General features: G+C 35.6%; 1 protein-coding gene across 1 annotated transcript in view; it reads left to right on the plus strand.

Annotated features, from left to right (window-relative positions):
* Window positions 1-962: 962 nt before the first annotated feature.
* The window catches only part of CSTF3 (cleavage stimulation factor subunit 3), a 69877-nt gene continuing 55198 nt past the window's right edge, over window positions 963-15641 (plus strand). The window contains exons 1-4 of the mRNA XM_079707947.1: window positions 963-1111; window positions 13830-13904; window positions 14580-14681; window positions 14804-14899. Coding sequence (XP_079564073.1) covers window positions 1085-1111; window positions 13830-13904; window positions 14580-14681; window positions 14804-14899 — 300 coding nt within the window. The 5' untranslated portion in view covers window positions 963-1084. The remainder of the gene's footprint in view (window positions 1112-13829; window positions 13905-14579; window positions 14682-14803; window positions 14900-15641) is intronic.

Consider the following 15641-nt stretch of genomic DNA (forward strand, 5'->3'; position numbering starts at 1 on the left):
GTGAAGCGGTAAAAAAAAAAAAAGCAGGTATTGGGCTTCCCTGGTGGCGCAGTGGTTGAGAGTCCACCTGCCGATGCAGGGGACACGGGTTCGTGCCCCAGTCCGGGAAGATCTCACATGCCGCGGAGCGGCTAGGCCTGTGAGCCATGGCCGCTGAGCCTGCGCGTCCGGAGCCTGTGCTCTGCAACGGGAGAGGCCACGGCAGTGAGAGGCCCGCGTACCGCAAAAAAACAAAAAAAAGCAGGTATTATTATACTCGTAATTATAGGCAAGGAAACTGAGGCACAGAGATGTTTAATTGCCCACGGTTACCCATCTAGCGAGAGATGAAGCCAGGTTTCAAATGAATGCAGGCTGGCTCCAGAGCCGAAGCGCTATTATCAAGAACCATGGTGGGATGCTGAGCTTAAAACCTGGGCCTTACTCACTTCAAACCTTAGACACATGAGTAAACGGTGACGGTATAAATTAACATGGGCTTGATCTGTCCCTTTAATACCGCAAAAGAGTGAAGAGCATTAGCTGAGACCATAGAAAACTTCATAGATTCCTTATCTCCAAAATATAGGAAGCATTTAACACTTAGCATTGCCCCATAAGATGGCCAGCTTGCCTGAAGTGAACCGATTTGCAGGCTTCAACAGTGAAGAGGCGCGCTCCACAGCTTGATAATTAACTTCCAAAAGGCGCGCGAGCCTCCGTGGAAAACAGTTTCCCGCCTCCCAGCCGGTTGCAGCTCGTTCAGCAACAGCCTCTCTACTCCAAGGCTGTGACGTCCCGCACTTGCATTGGGCCCGCCCCTTGGATCTTTCTGCTTCTGCGTGGTTGAGTAATCGATGATTTTGCGCTCCTAACTCCGCCCGCTGCCCCGGAAGTTAATGCAGAAGTCACACCCCCCCCTCCTTGGCCGGCCCGGGCGCAGCCATTTTAATTCATATCTGAGTGGGCGGTGGCGGTTCTTGTCGGCGGTCTGGCTCCGCAGGGCAGGGGGCAATTTTAGTTGTTTGGGGGTGGTTTTTAGTTTAATTTTTCTTTTCTAGCTTGGCACCGCGGGCCAGTTCGCACGTTCTAGTCGTCTGAGGCCATGTCAGGAGACGGAGCCACGGAGCAGGTGAGGAAGGAGAGTGGTGGGGCCTCGTGGCGACCTCTTCTCTCCCTGTCTCTGTTTGTCCGAGTTCTCCAGCCATGTTCGCTGAGCAGGAATCAAGGGTCTAATGAACCCGAAAGATAGGGTACAGGAGTACGGTGGGAATGGGGAGCAAGATCTAACTGAGATTTAAAACTTTTTTGGCTTCTCTGTCTTAGGCGTTAAGATGAACAAATATTTGATTTAGACAATAGCCAGGAAGCTACTTCGTCCTATTTAGATTCATGGGACTTCTCCGGCGAGAGTCTTTCCTTTAATACCATTTTGGTGTTAAGGGGTTAGGAATTGATTATTTTAACGTGTACCCGCTGTTTTCGAAAAACTTGACAGTGTTCCCTCCACCGCCTTTCCGATATATACTCTACCCAGAAAAAGGTTTGAGAAGTAATTTAAGATGAAACTAATCTGGAGAAATAGACTCTTGCATGAGCGAATGAAGAAGGAAGCAGTTTAGGAGTAAGAGCATCGTTATGCTAAGATTTGGGAATTTTGTGGCTTTCTCCTGCTCCTTCCCTTTCTTCTATCAACATTTCATTTTCATTTTTCCAACGAAACAAATAATTGTAGAATTTGATAAATCGGAAATGAGAAGTCTGTTTGGGCCACTGTAAGTAAAAGCATCTGTTTTTTAGTACTGGATATGTGACATTTAAGTATTTTAAAATTCAGATTTTTAGTGAAGTGATTTGTTTCTTTTGCTCTTTATTCAGAATTTTGTAGGATAGTATTTACCTTTGAGTTTGAAAGAGGAAACTGGTGTTTTATGGAAGCTGTCAATTTATTTTTCGATTCAAGTCCGGTATGTTTAGGTAAATAGTTTTTAAAATGGAGGCTAGCTAGACTGCAGTCTCAATTTCCTGAAATTTCCCATTGCCATAGCAACGAAATACACTTAGGTTTTCGTTTTTGAAGTCCCCAGCTTTTAACGTGGGGGCTGTTCTTGGAGGTTGACAGAGATGAGGCAGAATTGGAGTGTTCCTATTGAATAGGGTGACTGTAAATTTTATTATGTCGGGAAAGTTTGGCTAAACTGAATTTTGTGTTTGCTCGTCGACTGATTTCAGTCCTGAAATTTTCACAGTATTTACATTTTACATACTGTTAGAATGCCCAAGAATGCCAAGTCTTAAAATCGTTATGTCAAGTCTGTTTTTGTATACCTTCCCTTTTTCTGGGCTCATGTTTTGTCACCTGAAAGTAGAGGAGGAGTAATGTACTGAGGTTTTCATTGAAAACTTCCCGAATTCATTGTTAATTTTTAAATTTATCTAAAATTGTAAACACACTGAAATGTTGCCATGACCTTTCATTTCAGAACTGTGGTGTTTTAAGTGGGAGAGAAGGTGGCAAAAATTTAAAGAAAAAAATTTCACCCAAAAGTTTTATGTGTAAAGTTTAGGACATAAGGAAAAGTGCAGTGAACAACTGCAGTACAGTTCTTCACCTAGAATCGACAGTTGTTGAGTGTTTTGCCATATTTGCTTTATCTCCTTGTATATATTTATTTGAAAGTAAGTGACATATTCAGCACCCCTTATTTCAGCATTCTCTTATACAGTATAAGGCATTAATGCTGTTATATAACCATTATACCATTTCCCACCTAAGAAAATTAATAGCAATGCCGTATCATTTCTAAAAATAAGTCCTAAGAATGTGATTCATAGGGTTTTATTATTTTAAAAATCAGAATCTACACTAATACGTATAAAATGGATAACTAATAAGAAACTGCTATGTAAAAAAATAAAATAAAATTCAAAAAAAATCAAAATCTAATCTAGGTTATTTACATCATTTGGTTTTGTCTCTTGAATCGTTCCTCTGTTTTTTCTCCCCTAGAATATTTATTGTCTATTGAAGAATCCAGAACAGTTCTCTTGCAGAACTTCTCATTTTATGTCTGGGTTTATTTGATTTGTGTGTGTGTGGTGCCATTTAACTTGTCCCCTCATCTTCTGTATTTCCTGAAAATTATGGTTATGTCTAAACTCAGAGCTTTAATAATATTCAGGTTAAATATTTTTGTGTAGAATACTTTATAACATCACATCAAAAGGCACTTCATGCTAGGTTGTTCCAGTGTTAGTAATGGTTAAGTTTGCTCACTTGATCAGGGTTAGGGTAATGACTGCTGGATCTCTTCATTGTAAAGGATTATTTTCCCCTTTGCAGTTAGTAATCTGTGGGTTGATAACTGTGTTCCTCAATAACCTTTTGTCTAGTTATTTATCATCAATTGATAATCCTTAAATAAATCAGTTGTTTCCTTGAAAGTGGCAAATGGTGGTTTTAAAAAAATCCTATTCTGTCTCTACTTAATGGCTCATATTTTTTCCTCAAAGATGAAATTCCTTTCTTCTTTTCCCCTCCTTTTAAAAGATTGAGGATAGCTGTGGATTCATGGGGTTTCTCTGTATTTACTATGTTAAAATCAGCTATAGCCTTTTCTTTTTCTTTTCTTTTTTTGTTTTTTAAATGCTTAACTTGTCCTAGCCTTTATGGTGCCTCCTATATGCTATATATTTTTTCCATCAGTCTGTAAGACATGTTTCGACATCTGATGATCAACAGATAGTTATCTTCATATAGTCTTTTAAACTCTTTAAAGATACATTTCAAACATGCAAGAAATTCTATCATAGAGCTTCAACTCACAGCGAAACATGTTTTCTCCATACTTTCACTTACTCTCCCCACCTCTATTAACTTTGAAGCAAATCGCAGATACTGTATTATTCAGCTTTAACTGAAATGGTAATTAAATGATACCTTAAAGAGTGACATGATCAAAAATAGGAATCCATTAGCTCGCTTGGTGTGTAAGACAACAGTTAATGAAAATTTAGAGGAAAAATGAGATGATGGACAAGGAAAAAAAAGACTAAACAGAACTGAAGAATAATAAGAAAAACATCAAAACCACTCTGAATCCTGGATTTGCTTTGGAAAGATGGTAAGGGTGGGATAGACAAAGAATCCTGTGAGATATGAATAACAGATTTCTTTTAGCTGGTTAGCATTGAAACTCAAAAAAGGTTTTGTTCAGTAAACCTGATAATATCTTAAATTTGTTATTCAAAAATATAGATGGTCCTTTCTTCGTACTGGATCTCTAGATTTGTGCTGTATGAAAGAGGGAAATGATTGTAGACAAGCAAAATCACAGCTAAGGTTTATTGTGATTTTTTTTTTTTTCAACCCTTGTAAGGAAGTTCTATTTTACATTTAGAGGGCTATTTAAATTACCTTGCAGTTTTGGTGGGTATTCTTCTGGAGCTTCGTGTTTACTGTTTTTGTCAGTTTAATGGTGACAAAATCACCTGCATATAGGTTTTGTTAGGTTTTCCCCCTAACAAAAGCACATCTGGTTCCCGTGTGGAATTATGGCTATATTTTTATCGTGTACATTTTTTTTACTGCCTGATTCAACTTCTGATCTCATTCTTCACTCCATTTTACCTTGTGCATCACCTCTACAGAATTTAATAGGCTATTGGTTAGAGTTCCTCCACTGGGTTTTGAGTTGAAAGGCTGCCTTAGTTATTCACCATTTCACCTTAAAAACCTAGAAACACTGTTTTGATAATTAAAGGTGTTCACTAAATAAATGGATAAATTTTTGCATTCAGGCTATATGCTATATGTTACAAAATTTTAAAGAACTGTATCTTTTGGGAATATAGGCGCTTATAATTATTGTTAATAATTAATACAAAGTAAAATATTTGGGGGCATAAGAGTGAATGGTTTCTAAAGTTTTGTTATATGTATTTGGCCAAAGAAATGTATTTGGCCAAGTCAGTTCCCATGAACCTTTAAGTCCCTAAAATTCTGTTTCTACACTTTCGTGTTTTAGGAGTAAGATTTCAGTTTTCAAACAATTCATAGCCTATCCTAGAATTAGGAAGGCCTAAAGTATAAAAAGAATGATCCTTACTTCGGAAAAATTGCATGACTTGAAGGAGCACAAATTAATTGCCAATAGTTCTTAACAAAGAGGGGAATTTAGGGCCATAAATAATTGTTTTGCTTTGGGTGAAAAATAATTTTAGGAAGATATAGAAAATATGAAAAATATGTGTTCTATTATATACTTACTAATTAGGAAAGAAAGATGAAACACTCAAGTGTTGAAACCTGATTTATTTTGTTGAGTAACCATTAATATCTAGTAGGGGTTAAAGGGAAATAGTGCCAATTTTAAACCCAAGTGGATGTGTGTGGAGGTTAGAAGAGGGAGGGAAAGGCCAAGAATATATGTTATAAAGAATATATGTTACAACAACAGTGTGTTCTTTGGATCCAATTATTCTTATCTGTTGTTAACAAAATCTTTCTGTAATAGCCTTTCCTACTTTTCCCCCTCCTATTTTAAGATACTTAGTATAATAGTTTGGGGCAGGCAAATTTGATTGATCTTACTGTTAACATTTCTTGAGGAAACTGACTACATAGAATACTCTGTTTGGCAGTAATTATTCCTAAGAGAGATTGATCTGTGTTTACAGAAATATTGGTTTTCCGGAGAAGTACAACAGAAGGAGATTGTGTTAGAAGAGATTGCATTCCCTCAGCATTAGGAATACAGAAATTTACATCCTAGATAGACCTTCCAGAATGGCAAAATCTATTCAGATGTTTGTACCTATTCAGTGGATGATTGCAAAAAACAGTTCATAGTTTTAAGCTTTTCTGCCATTGTCTCTAAATCTTTATTCCTCTTTAGACAAGACCTAGTTGTGAATTTGAGTCTTTTTGTTTTTACTGAACAGTTGGTAATGGTGTGAGAATTGATTTTAAAAGAGATTTTAGTTAAACAAATGTTTAAACTATTTTTAGATTAATGGATAGGTTATAATCAGCAGTAAATATTGAATAAAACCAGAAGGGTAAAGCTGTGTCCTAATTGTTGTTTTCTGATGTTTCACTTAGTTAATCAAGTGAATTAATATTTTGGCTACTCCTGGTCTAAAGCTGCATTTTTCAAATTCTAAAATACTAAGTTTTTATTTATAGTTTGTAGCTGTTTGTTTCCTGGGGGATGAATAAACAAATTTAATAAGCAAATATGATAAGTATAATTATTTGGACCAATAACCATTAGCCTATTTTTTCTTTAAGTTTTTGAGTTGTTTGCATGTTTAGTAGATTTTAGTCTTTGGAAGGTTTGAATGGATTATATACAGGATACATATTCAGATTCATTCACAAAAAACATCTAGTAGAGTTTTGTTGCACTGGTAAAGGAACATAGGACTAAGCTGGCATCCAGTATTAATGTCATCTGTCACATAAAATGCTTAATTCTCTAGGCATATGAATCGACTCAGTTATTACTTGCAGATAGTCTTGCAGAGTGCTACCCTAGTCTAATTTTAACTTTGAAAAAAGACTACCAAGACAGACTTAAGAGTTGGAATGTATGTATTTTCAGTTTTCTTAATGTTTTAACAACAAAAGGAATGACTTAGGTCTGATTCCACTTTATTTTTGAGGAAACACCACATTTGGAAAAAAATATATTTACAGAACAGATGGATTAGGTGGTGTTTCTCAGAATGGAGTCCATGGTCCATTGCATCATATTCACTTAGGTGCTTTATAAAAGTATAGGTGCCTATACCTCAATTTCAGACATACTCTCAATGTAACAGATTCTGTAGGTGAGGCTGAGAATCTTCATTGGAAATGAGTATCACATGTGATTTTTATGTAAATGAAAGTTTGCAAATCACTTAGGTTAGGGATTGAAGATACTTGGACCTTCAAAGTTGGTTTTGAATACATTGATAAAATAAATGGAGAGGGCTTCCCTGGTGGCGCAGTGGTTGAGTCCCCCTGCCGATGCAGGGGACACGGGTTCGTGCCCCGGTCCGGGAAGATCCCACATGCCGCGGAGCGGCTGGGCCCGTGGGCCGTGGCCGCTGAGCCTGCGCGTCCGGAGCCTCTGCTTGGCAATGGGAGAGGCCATAACAGTGAGAGGCCCGCGTACCGCAAAAAAAAAAAGATAATAATAATAATAAATGAGAAAAACATTGCAGATTATTTGAGGATGGTTAGGCCTTTGATAGTATTTTTACTGATTTTTCTCTTCCTACTGTATTTAGACACTCATTATCCTTAATAGTGGAAAGTACTCATTACAAAACTAGTTTTGAGACTCTTCTCTGCTTGTTCTGTTGCAAAAATCTTGGTCAAAAAGCTAATATAGGTTTACATCCTTTAATTTACTACATTCCTCCCTGCATACTTTTGATGTTTATCACTTGGTTTAAATTTTCACTGACCCCTAGTTTAACTTAATTTCCATATGACCTCCAGCATAACACCCTCCCCCATTTACCACAAAAATAACTGTTTGGAGAAAGAGAAGTACATTTTTTCCTGTCCAGGTTTTACTTCCCTCGTGGAAATGGAAAGAAGAAATTAAATTAGATTATAAATTATTTAATCATTAATATAATAGTGTCTGTCACTTCACACCCCACGCCATTAACAACCACCTAATATAAATTAAGCTATCATATAGAAAGAAAGTGGTTTGCAGCTTAACTCGGTTTCCCAGAGGCTACATGACATATCCACAGTTATATGAAAAGGCTATTAAAAATGTTGCTCCCTTTTCCAACTACATAATTGTAGTTTTGTGGTCTTATACTTCATCAAAAACAATATATTGCAATAGGTTGAAAGCAGAAGCAGGTGTCTTCTATTCAGCCAGACATTAAAGAGATCAGAAAAATGTAAAACAGCGCCATTTTTCACTAATTTTAATTTTGGAAAATATTTTAAAATAAAATCAGAAGTTTATTTTAAATGAATTAACACATTAAAATTTTTACAGTTTTCATTTTTAGTATGATAATGTTGATTTAACCCCCACATTTTAAAAGAAATCTCTGGTTCCCCATTTTTAAGAGTGCAAAGCGATTCTTTATAAGAAGTTTGAGAACTGTTGAAATAGTGCAGGGAGCTTGTGAGACAATGTCATAAGTTCTATTTCTGAGTTAGCTTCACAAAACAAAAGGTTAAATATAGAAAGTAAAAAGACAACCAGCTGAATGGGAGAAATTTTTTGTATATCGTATATCCAATAAAGGACTAGTATCTATAATATGTAAAGGACTCTTGCAATGCAATAACAAAAAAGAATTAAAAATGGGCAAGCAATCTGAAAAGACCCTTCTCTAAATATATACAAAAGCCAATAAGAACATGAGAAGTGCTGAATTTCATTAGTCACCAGGGAAATAAAGATCAAAACCACAATGAGTTACCACTTTACCTGCTCGGATGGTTATAATCATCAAAAAGATGGATAATAACAAGTGTTGGTGGGGATGTAGAGAAATTGGAGCCCTCACACTGGTGGGACTGTAAAATGGTTCAGTCGCTTTGGAAAACAGTCTGACAGTTCTTCAAAATGTTACGCAGAGGTTTGCTTTTTGACCTAGCAATTTCACTTCTAGGTATATACCTAAGTAAAAAGAAAACACAAAACGAATTCCACTCAAAAACTGGAAATAATCCAAATGTCCATCAACTGATTAATAAATAAAATGTGGGATATCCATGCAATGGAATACTTAACAATAGAAAGGAGAGCACTGATATATGATAAAACATGAACCTTCCAAACATGCAAAGTTAAAGTCAGAAACAAAACACATTGTATGATATCATTTACATGAAATACCTGCACATCTATAGAAACAAAGTAGATTGGTGGTTGCCTAGGGCTAGGGGGATTGGGAAATGGGATTGCCTGTTAATGGGTACCGGGTTTTATTTAGGGTGATAAAAATGTTTTAAAATTTATTATGATGGTGAATATACTAAATTTAAGCCATTGAATTTTACACTTTAAATGGGTGAATTGTGGGCTTCCCTGGTGGCGCAGTGGTTGAGAGTCTGCCTGCCGATGCAGGGGACACGGGTTCGTGCCCCGGTCCGGGAAGATCCCACATGCCGCGGAGCGGCTGGGCCCGTGAGCCATGGCCGCTGAGCCTGCGCGTCTGGAGCCTGTGCTCCGCAACAACAACAGTGAGAGGCCCGCGTACGACAAAAAAAAAAAAAAAAAAAGTGAATTGTATGGAATGTGATTATGTCTCAGTAAAGCCATTATTAAAAGTAAAAAAGGTCAAACATGTATAAGTATCCTATCTCCATACTTTAAGCCAGTTGTACACGGGTTATTATTCACATAGAAAAGTTGATATTTTAGCAGTACACTACGACTAGAAAAACAGTGCATAGATCAGGTACTGGAGGTAGTTCCTCAGCAACATTTTCGCCTTATACAAAAAAAAAAGTCTACTTGAAAATTTTTTCTGATTTTTGTACCCATTTGAAATAGTATATGTTGGTGTGTATGTGTATACTCCTTACAGTTGTGTTATTTTTCTGGTTTTTAAAATTGTGCAAATCAAAGAAGTTCCCACTGTCCTACTAGTATCATTAAATGTGCATGCCTTGGGAACTGAACTAGTCCAGCTTTTGTTTTGCTCATTTGATTTGGGGCCCATCCTACTCCCCATTATCATTCCCCTGAAGAATGATAATGGGATTACAGATATTCCAAAGACAAAAGCTGGATTTTGATAGAGTTTCTCTATAGTAATGTTTTTGGGACATGTAAGCATGAGACAGACGGCTCTTCTTTTGCTATAACTAAGGAGAGTTCTGACCTCATTCCATTACAAATGGGCACTGGAAACTTGCAGCAAGTTTTCTTAAAGTGACCTATTTCTCTGATCTGACAACAGATTCAGGAAATAATATTACAAGTCCATTCCTTTTGGACGCTCAGTCTCCTTGTGGATACTAGAAAACTGTTCAGTTTTCATTTGCTTTACAGCAGTGTGGTAACCAGGCCACAAAACAAAAATGTTATGCTTTTGGTTACCCAATTGGCTCATAGCTGTGGTGATGAACAACTTTTTATTGTGAGAATTAAATATGGCCTTTAACTACCAGAGGATACTCTTGGCCATTTTGGTTACCTTCTGTTGTTAATTAATTCAGTTGATTGAGAATTATCTAGATAGATTGTTTTATGAACATTTAACTACATCCTTGTCCAGAGGAAAACATTTAGGGTTATAAGAGATTCTGTGAAGAGCTGAGCCATAGTTCTGCCAGATTCTAACTGGACTTTGGGCAGATTCATGTAAAATTTAGTTATATTTTTTATTATGAAATGGGGTTATCAGTTGCTTAGCGAGGAGTGACAATGCCTAACATAGTAGATGCTCAATAGATTTTTTTTTTATATCTGATCCAACATCCTTTCCATGGGGTTCTTGGGTCCCTGGTAACCTCTTCCCCCAGGTGTCTGTGGATAGAATTTTCAGGGTTCCCTGAACTTGAATGGGCAAAATAAAACTTTTCACTAATCTCTAACTGAAATTGAGCCTTTCCTTCTATTACGAATGTAGGCAAGAAACCACACTAGTAGCGTTAGCAATAGCTGTGTGACTGGGACAGACGTATTCAAAGTACTGTTGGCACTCATCACTAGACTCGCCACTAGATTTTGTTGTGTTAAGTATTTATTACAATATAAACTTTGTTTAAAAATATTTTTATAATTACATTTCAGTATAATTGGTTTCCTTTGAAATCCTGCATAGTTTATTTTGTGTATTTAAGAACATTATCCCTAGAAAGTCCCATAGGCTTCACGAGATTGCAGGAAGTTTCAGCAGCGCACACACAAAAAGTTTGGAATCCCTAGAGAGCCATAATTTTCAACTGAGGCTGCACATTAGAACCTCCTGGAGAGTTTTTTTAAAAATAGTGATGGTCCAGGCCCCTTCCTAGAGATTCTGTTTTAATTGATCTAGAGCGCGGCTTGAGCATCTTTTTAAATTCCCTTTACCCCAGGTGATTCTGATGTGCTGCCAGGGTTGAGAATCACTAAGTGAATGGCTTGTTTTAATTTGTAAGGAGACATTTATACTTGCTGCAATTATGCTGGTCAGATATTAGATGCTATCTTCTGAATTTCTCTGTTCTTTTGCAGATTATGGCATACACTGTCTAATTTTGGTAGGTTAATTTTCAGCAAGTGGATTTGAGTGATTTGGCCTCCCACCAGACTGCTTTGAAACACTAATTGTTAGCATTGATTAATTTAGCTGGTTTTTAATTCCTGATTTAAAGTTCCAGTATCACATTTACTTATTATTTTACCGTTAACATATTAGAGTTGATATCTTATGAATCCTAGTTTATTTTAAAGTATTTTTAAAGTTTGTCAAGAAGTAAACCGTTTGAAAGAAATCTTTATTTTGTTGTATCCCAAGTGCCCATTCAACAATGTCCGGCACACACTAGGCACTGAACAAATATTTTCTCAGGTGAACAGTAAAAATTCAAACAGCAGAAGAATATACAGTGTGTGGAGTACGCTTGTATGTGGTGTGTGTGTTTCCCCATCTGCTCCTATTTTTTTAACTGGCTATTATGGAGATTGTTCCATGTTGCTGTTTATAGAGCTGCATTGCTTTGTTCCTTTTAGTGACTACAGATTCCATAATTTATTTAGCCAGTTCTTTTACACATGATTATTTAAATTATTCCTAGTCTTACACAACAACGAACAGCCATGTAGCTGATTACTCTCCTGTGTACATCTTTGTGTACGTGTAGAGTAGGGTAAGTTGTCAGAACTGGAATTCAGGGTCAGATATTCATGTTAAATTTTGATCAATATTACAGCTTGTTCCTGCCAACAATTCGAGAATGTCTGTTTCTATTGATATATATCCTTGCCAGTGCAATGTTAATTATAAAACACCTTTGTGGGTGCTTAAAACTTAGCCTTCCAATGCAGGGGGTGCAGGTTCAATCCCTGGTCGGGGTGCTAAGGTCCCACATGTGTGGCCCAAAAACCAAAACATAAAACAGAAGCAATATTGTAACAAATTCAATAAAGACTTTAAAAATGGTCCACATATGAAGTGAGTAGCATTGACATATATACACTACCAAATGTAAAATAGATAGCTAGTGGGAAGCAGCTGCATCGCACAGGGAGAGTGACCACCTAGAGGGATGGGATAGGGAGGATGGGAGGGAGACGCAAGAGGGAGGGGATATGGGGATATATGTATACATATAGCTGATTATACAGCAGAAACTAACACAACATTGTAAAGCAATTATAGTGCAGTAAAGATGTTAAAAAGAAAATGGTCCATATAAAAAAAATCTTTAAAAAAACCCAGAAACACCCTTGATCTCTATCTTGTGGCTTACATTTGTATTGCTTTCGAATGTTTCAAGTTCATTGTTCTTTTTCTATGAACTGTTCGAATACTTTGCCCATTTTCTTTTTGAGTTTCTGATCTTTTAGTGACTGGACTTTATATTAATAAATTTAATACTTTGCCATGTGTGTTGGGGATATTTTTTAAGTTCGTTTTTCACTGTCATTGTGATACTTTTCCCATGCACAAATGTAAATAAACTTTATGAATTCAGTTTACTCTTTTCAGAGGCTTTTAAAGAGCCTTCCTGGGCAAAGATACATTTCAGTATATTTTCCAATGGTTCTTGTGTTTTTGTTTTTAATGTTTAAATCTTTGATCTATCTGAAATTAATTTGGTAGAAAGGGTAAAATAGGAATTCAACTTTATTTTGATAGATACAGTTATTCTAACACCATGCATTGAATAACCCAACATTCCGATTTGAAATGCCACCTTTATTATTTGCTGATTTTCCATATATCCTCTTTTTGAACCATCCTGATCTGGTGATTTATCACCATTGCAGTACTCTTTATTTGTCATTTTATGTTCTAATATGTGGGTGGGACCAGTGGTCCTCCTTTATTAAACTTTTCTAGTTTTAGTTTCTAAACTAAAGTAGTTTAAGCAAGCTACTTACAAAGCTCTTGTGTATTAGTTGAATATCCTAATTTTGATACACAATTATATTAGTCTTTTAAAACATGGTTTTCTTTCTAAATAAATGTATACTTATCAGTGGTGGAAACTGATTTATTCCAAAGAAAAGTATACTTCTTCCAGGTAATTTTTTTCCCCTAGACACATGACTTGAAAATTTTTTTCCCAACTGCTATTTTGACAGAATTGCTTGGTGAAATATTAATTGCCACTAAGGGGGAAAAAAAAAAAAGGAAAAAGAAAGGTATTAGGAGCAATGCTTCCCTCTCTATCCCCTCTTGAATGTTACTGATATTTATTGCCATACTGTGGATTTCAAGAAGTCCTACAAAAAAGGTAAAACCAAACTTAGTACAGATTAACATTTATCTGAATTTTTTGAGTATCACTTTCTTTTTGTGGCACACAGTAGTATTCTGAACAACAATTTGAGAAGTAATACTTGTATTTATGCCTCAGGTCCTAGCTACTCTTTTAGGTATTAATTTTTTAAGATTATATTTCTATAAGAAAAATAAAACTACCTTATTAAAGAGTTTAGAAAATATTAAAAGAAGGGGGGGGAAGTCACCTGTACTTCTACCACCTATCACCCAGACATGACTACTAAATATTTTAGTACAATCTTTTCAATCTGTTTTATTAGGGATTTCTTTTATAGTTTTCATTATGTTGTATATACACTTTGTAAATCATGCTTTTAAAACTTTCACGTCAAAAATAAAATTTCCGTGTCATTTCATGCTTTTTCTTTGTGGCTCAGGATGAATTCTGTATAGCAGTGTTTCTCAGTGTTGGTCCAGGGACCCTGTGGGTTCCCAAGACTTTCAGAGGACCTGTGAGTTCATACTGTTTCATAATAGATTTAAGACATTATTTGCCTTTTTCACTGTTAATCTCATGAATCTACAGTGGAATTTTTACATGAGTTGATATTGCAGAAGGTTGAGTGCAGAAGCAGATAAGAAAATCCAGCTGCATTTTGAAGTCTGACATTATATAGATTTGCTAATATATGTAACATAATCTCGCTGAATTTTTAAATAGTTATTTTTCATTGAAATGTTATGTTAACATGTAAATAATTTTATTGTTATTTGTATATGAATAAATATCTAACATTTTTCTCAGTTTTAATTTCTAATATGGTAAATGCTGAAATAACCCACATGAACAAAAGCTCTTTGGTATACTCAAGGATATAAAAGGGGTCCTGAGACTACAAAGTTTGAGAACTGCTGCTCTATATTATTTCATGTAAAAGATGGGTTTTTTTAAGTTTTAAAAATGTTTTTAAAAAGTATATGCTCACTTGATTTTGTTATTATGCAAGAGATTTATGATAAGATAGTATATATAGGTTATAGGAAACACAGGACCTCTTTTATAAGAGGACATTTTTATGCCTTGTACTGTGATACTGCATCTGGGGGCTGATATGTTGTGCTTGAATTAAATTAGGTCTGAGATTTTTAAAACAGTAACTTCAGTTCATTGTTTTTTTTCTCCCTAGGCAGCTGAGTATGTCCCAGAGAAAGTGAAGAAAGCCGAAAAGAAATTAGAAGAGAATCCCTATGACCTTGACGCTTGGAGCATTCTCATTCGAGAGGCACAGGTTTAGTGATATAGGATTACATTTCCTTCTCTATGGGTCCAATCACACTACTTGGTTCTGCAGTAAATAATACATTTATAATCCTAACATTGTAAATGCTGTTTATTGGTTTTCAATTTTAGAATCAACCTATAGACAAAGCACGGAAGACTTATGAACGCCTTGTTGCCCAGTTCCCCAGTTCTGGCAGATTCTGGAAACTGTACATTGAAGCAGAGGTTAATATTTTATTTTATTTTTTCTTATATAGCTTTTGATGGGAATTGCAACATACACTATAGTGATAGAAAACAAATTAGGAACATAGATAGCACAACTAGGACAAGGAGGATTTAAAATGTCTCTTGCCTTTATTTTGTAAAATAGGTATGAAGGAGTAATTAAAATGAATTTTTGAAATTTGGGTCTTTACAAGCTGATGATTGTTGCATTTTGGAGTTGCAACAACATTAAAACAGTTTCAATGGTATTGGAGTGCTTTAGCCTTTTATTTACTTGTCATGTGTCAATTTATTGCCTCCTGTGTCATTTATTTAGAACTCATTTTTCTTTTTATTCCTATTTACAAACTAATATGAACGGTATTATAAGAAAATACAGAAATATTAACTTAGTTTCATAGGGTATTTTGAGTGTCTCTGGTTAAATGAAACCTTTAGGTGAAAAATTATTTTCGATTTTAATTTTGTGAAAATGCATGGTTTGTCAATAAATGTAAGCACTTCAATAATTTAAAGAAACGTTTTTCTATAGGATAAAGTTTACATTATACAGGAATAAGCTAATATGAACTCAAACCTATGTAATCATAATTTACCCAATGATACTTTGTTTTTGTTTTTTTTTCTTTCTAACTCTTGAAATTTGAAGTCAGGCATGTTTATTTTAAAGAGTAAAGGCCCCATTCTTGGTTATGATTAGAAGAGAAATGTTCATTTTTGAAGACCGGAATTAGCAATC

This window comes from Hyperoodon ampullatus (assembly GCF_949752795.1).
Source record: "Hyperoodon ampullatus genome assembly, chromosome: 7".
NCBI classification, from domain to species: Eukaryota; Metazoa; Chordata; class Mammalia; order Artiodactyla; family Ziphiidae; genus Hyperoodon; species Hyperoodon ampullatus.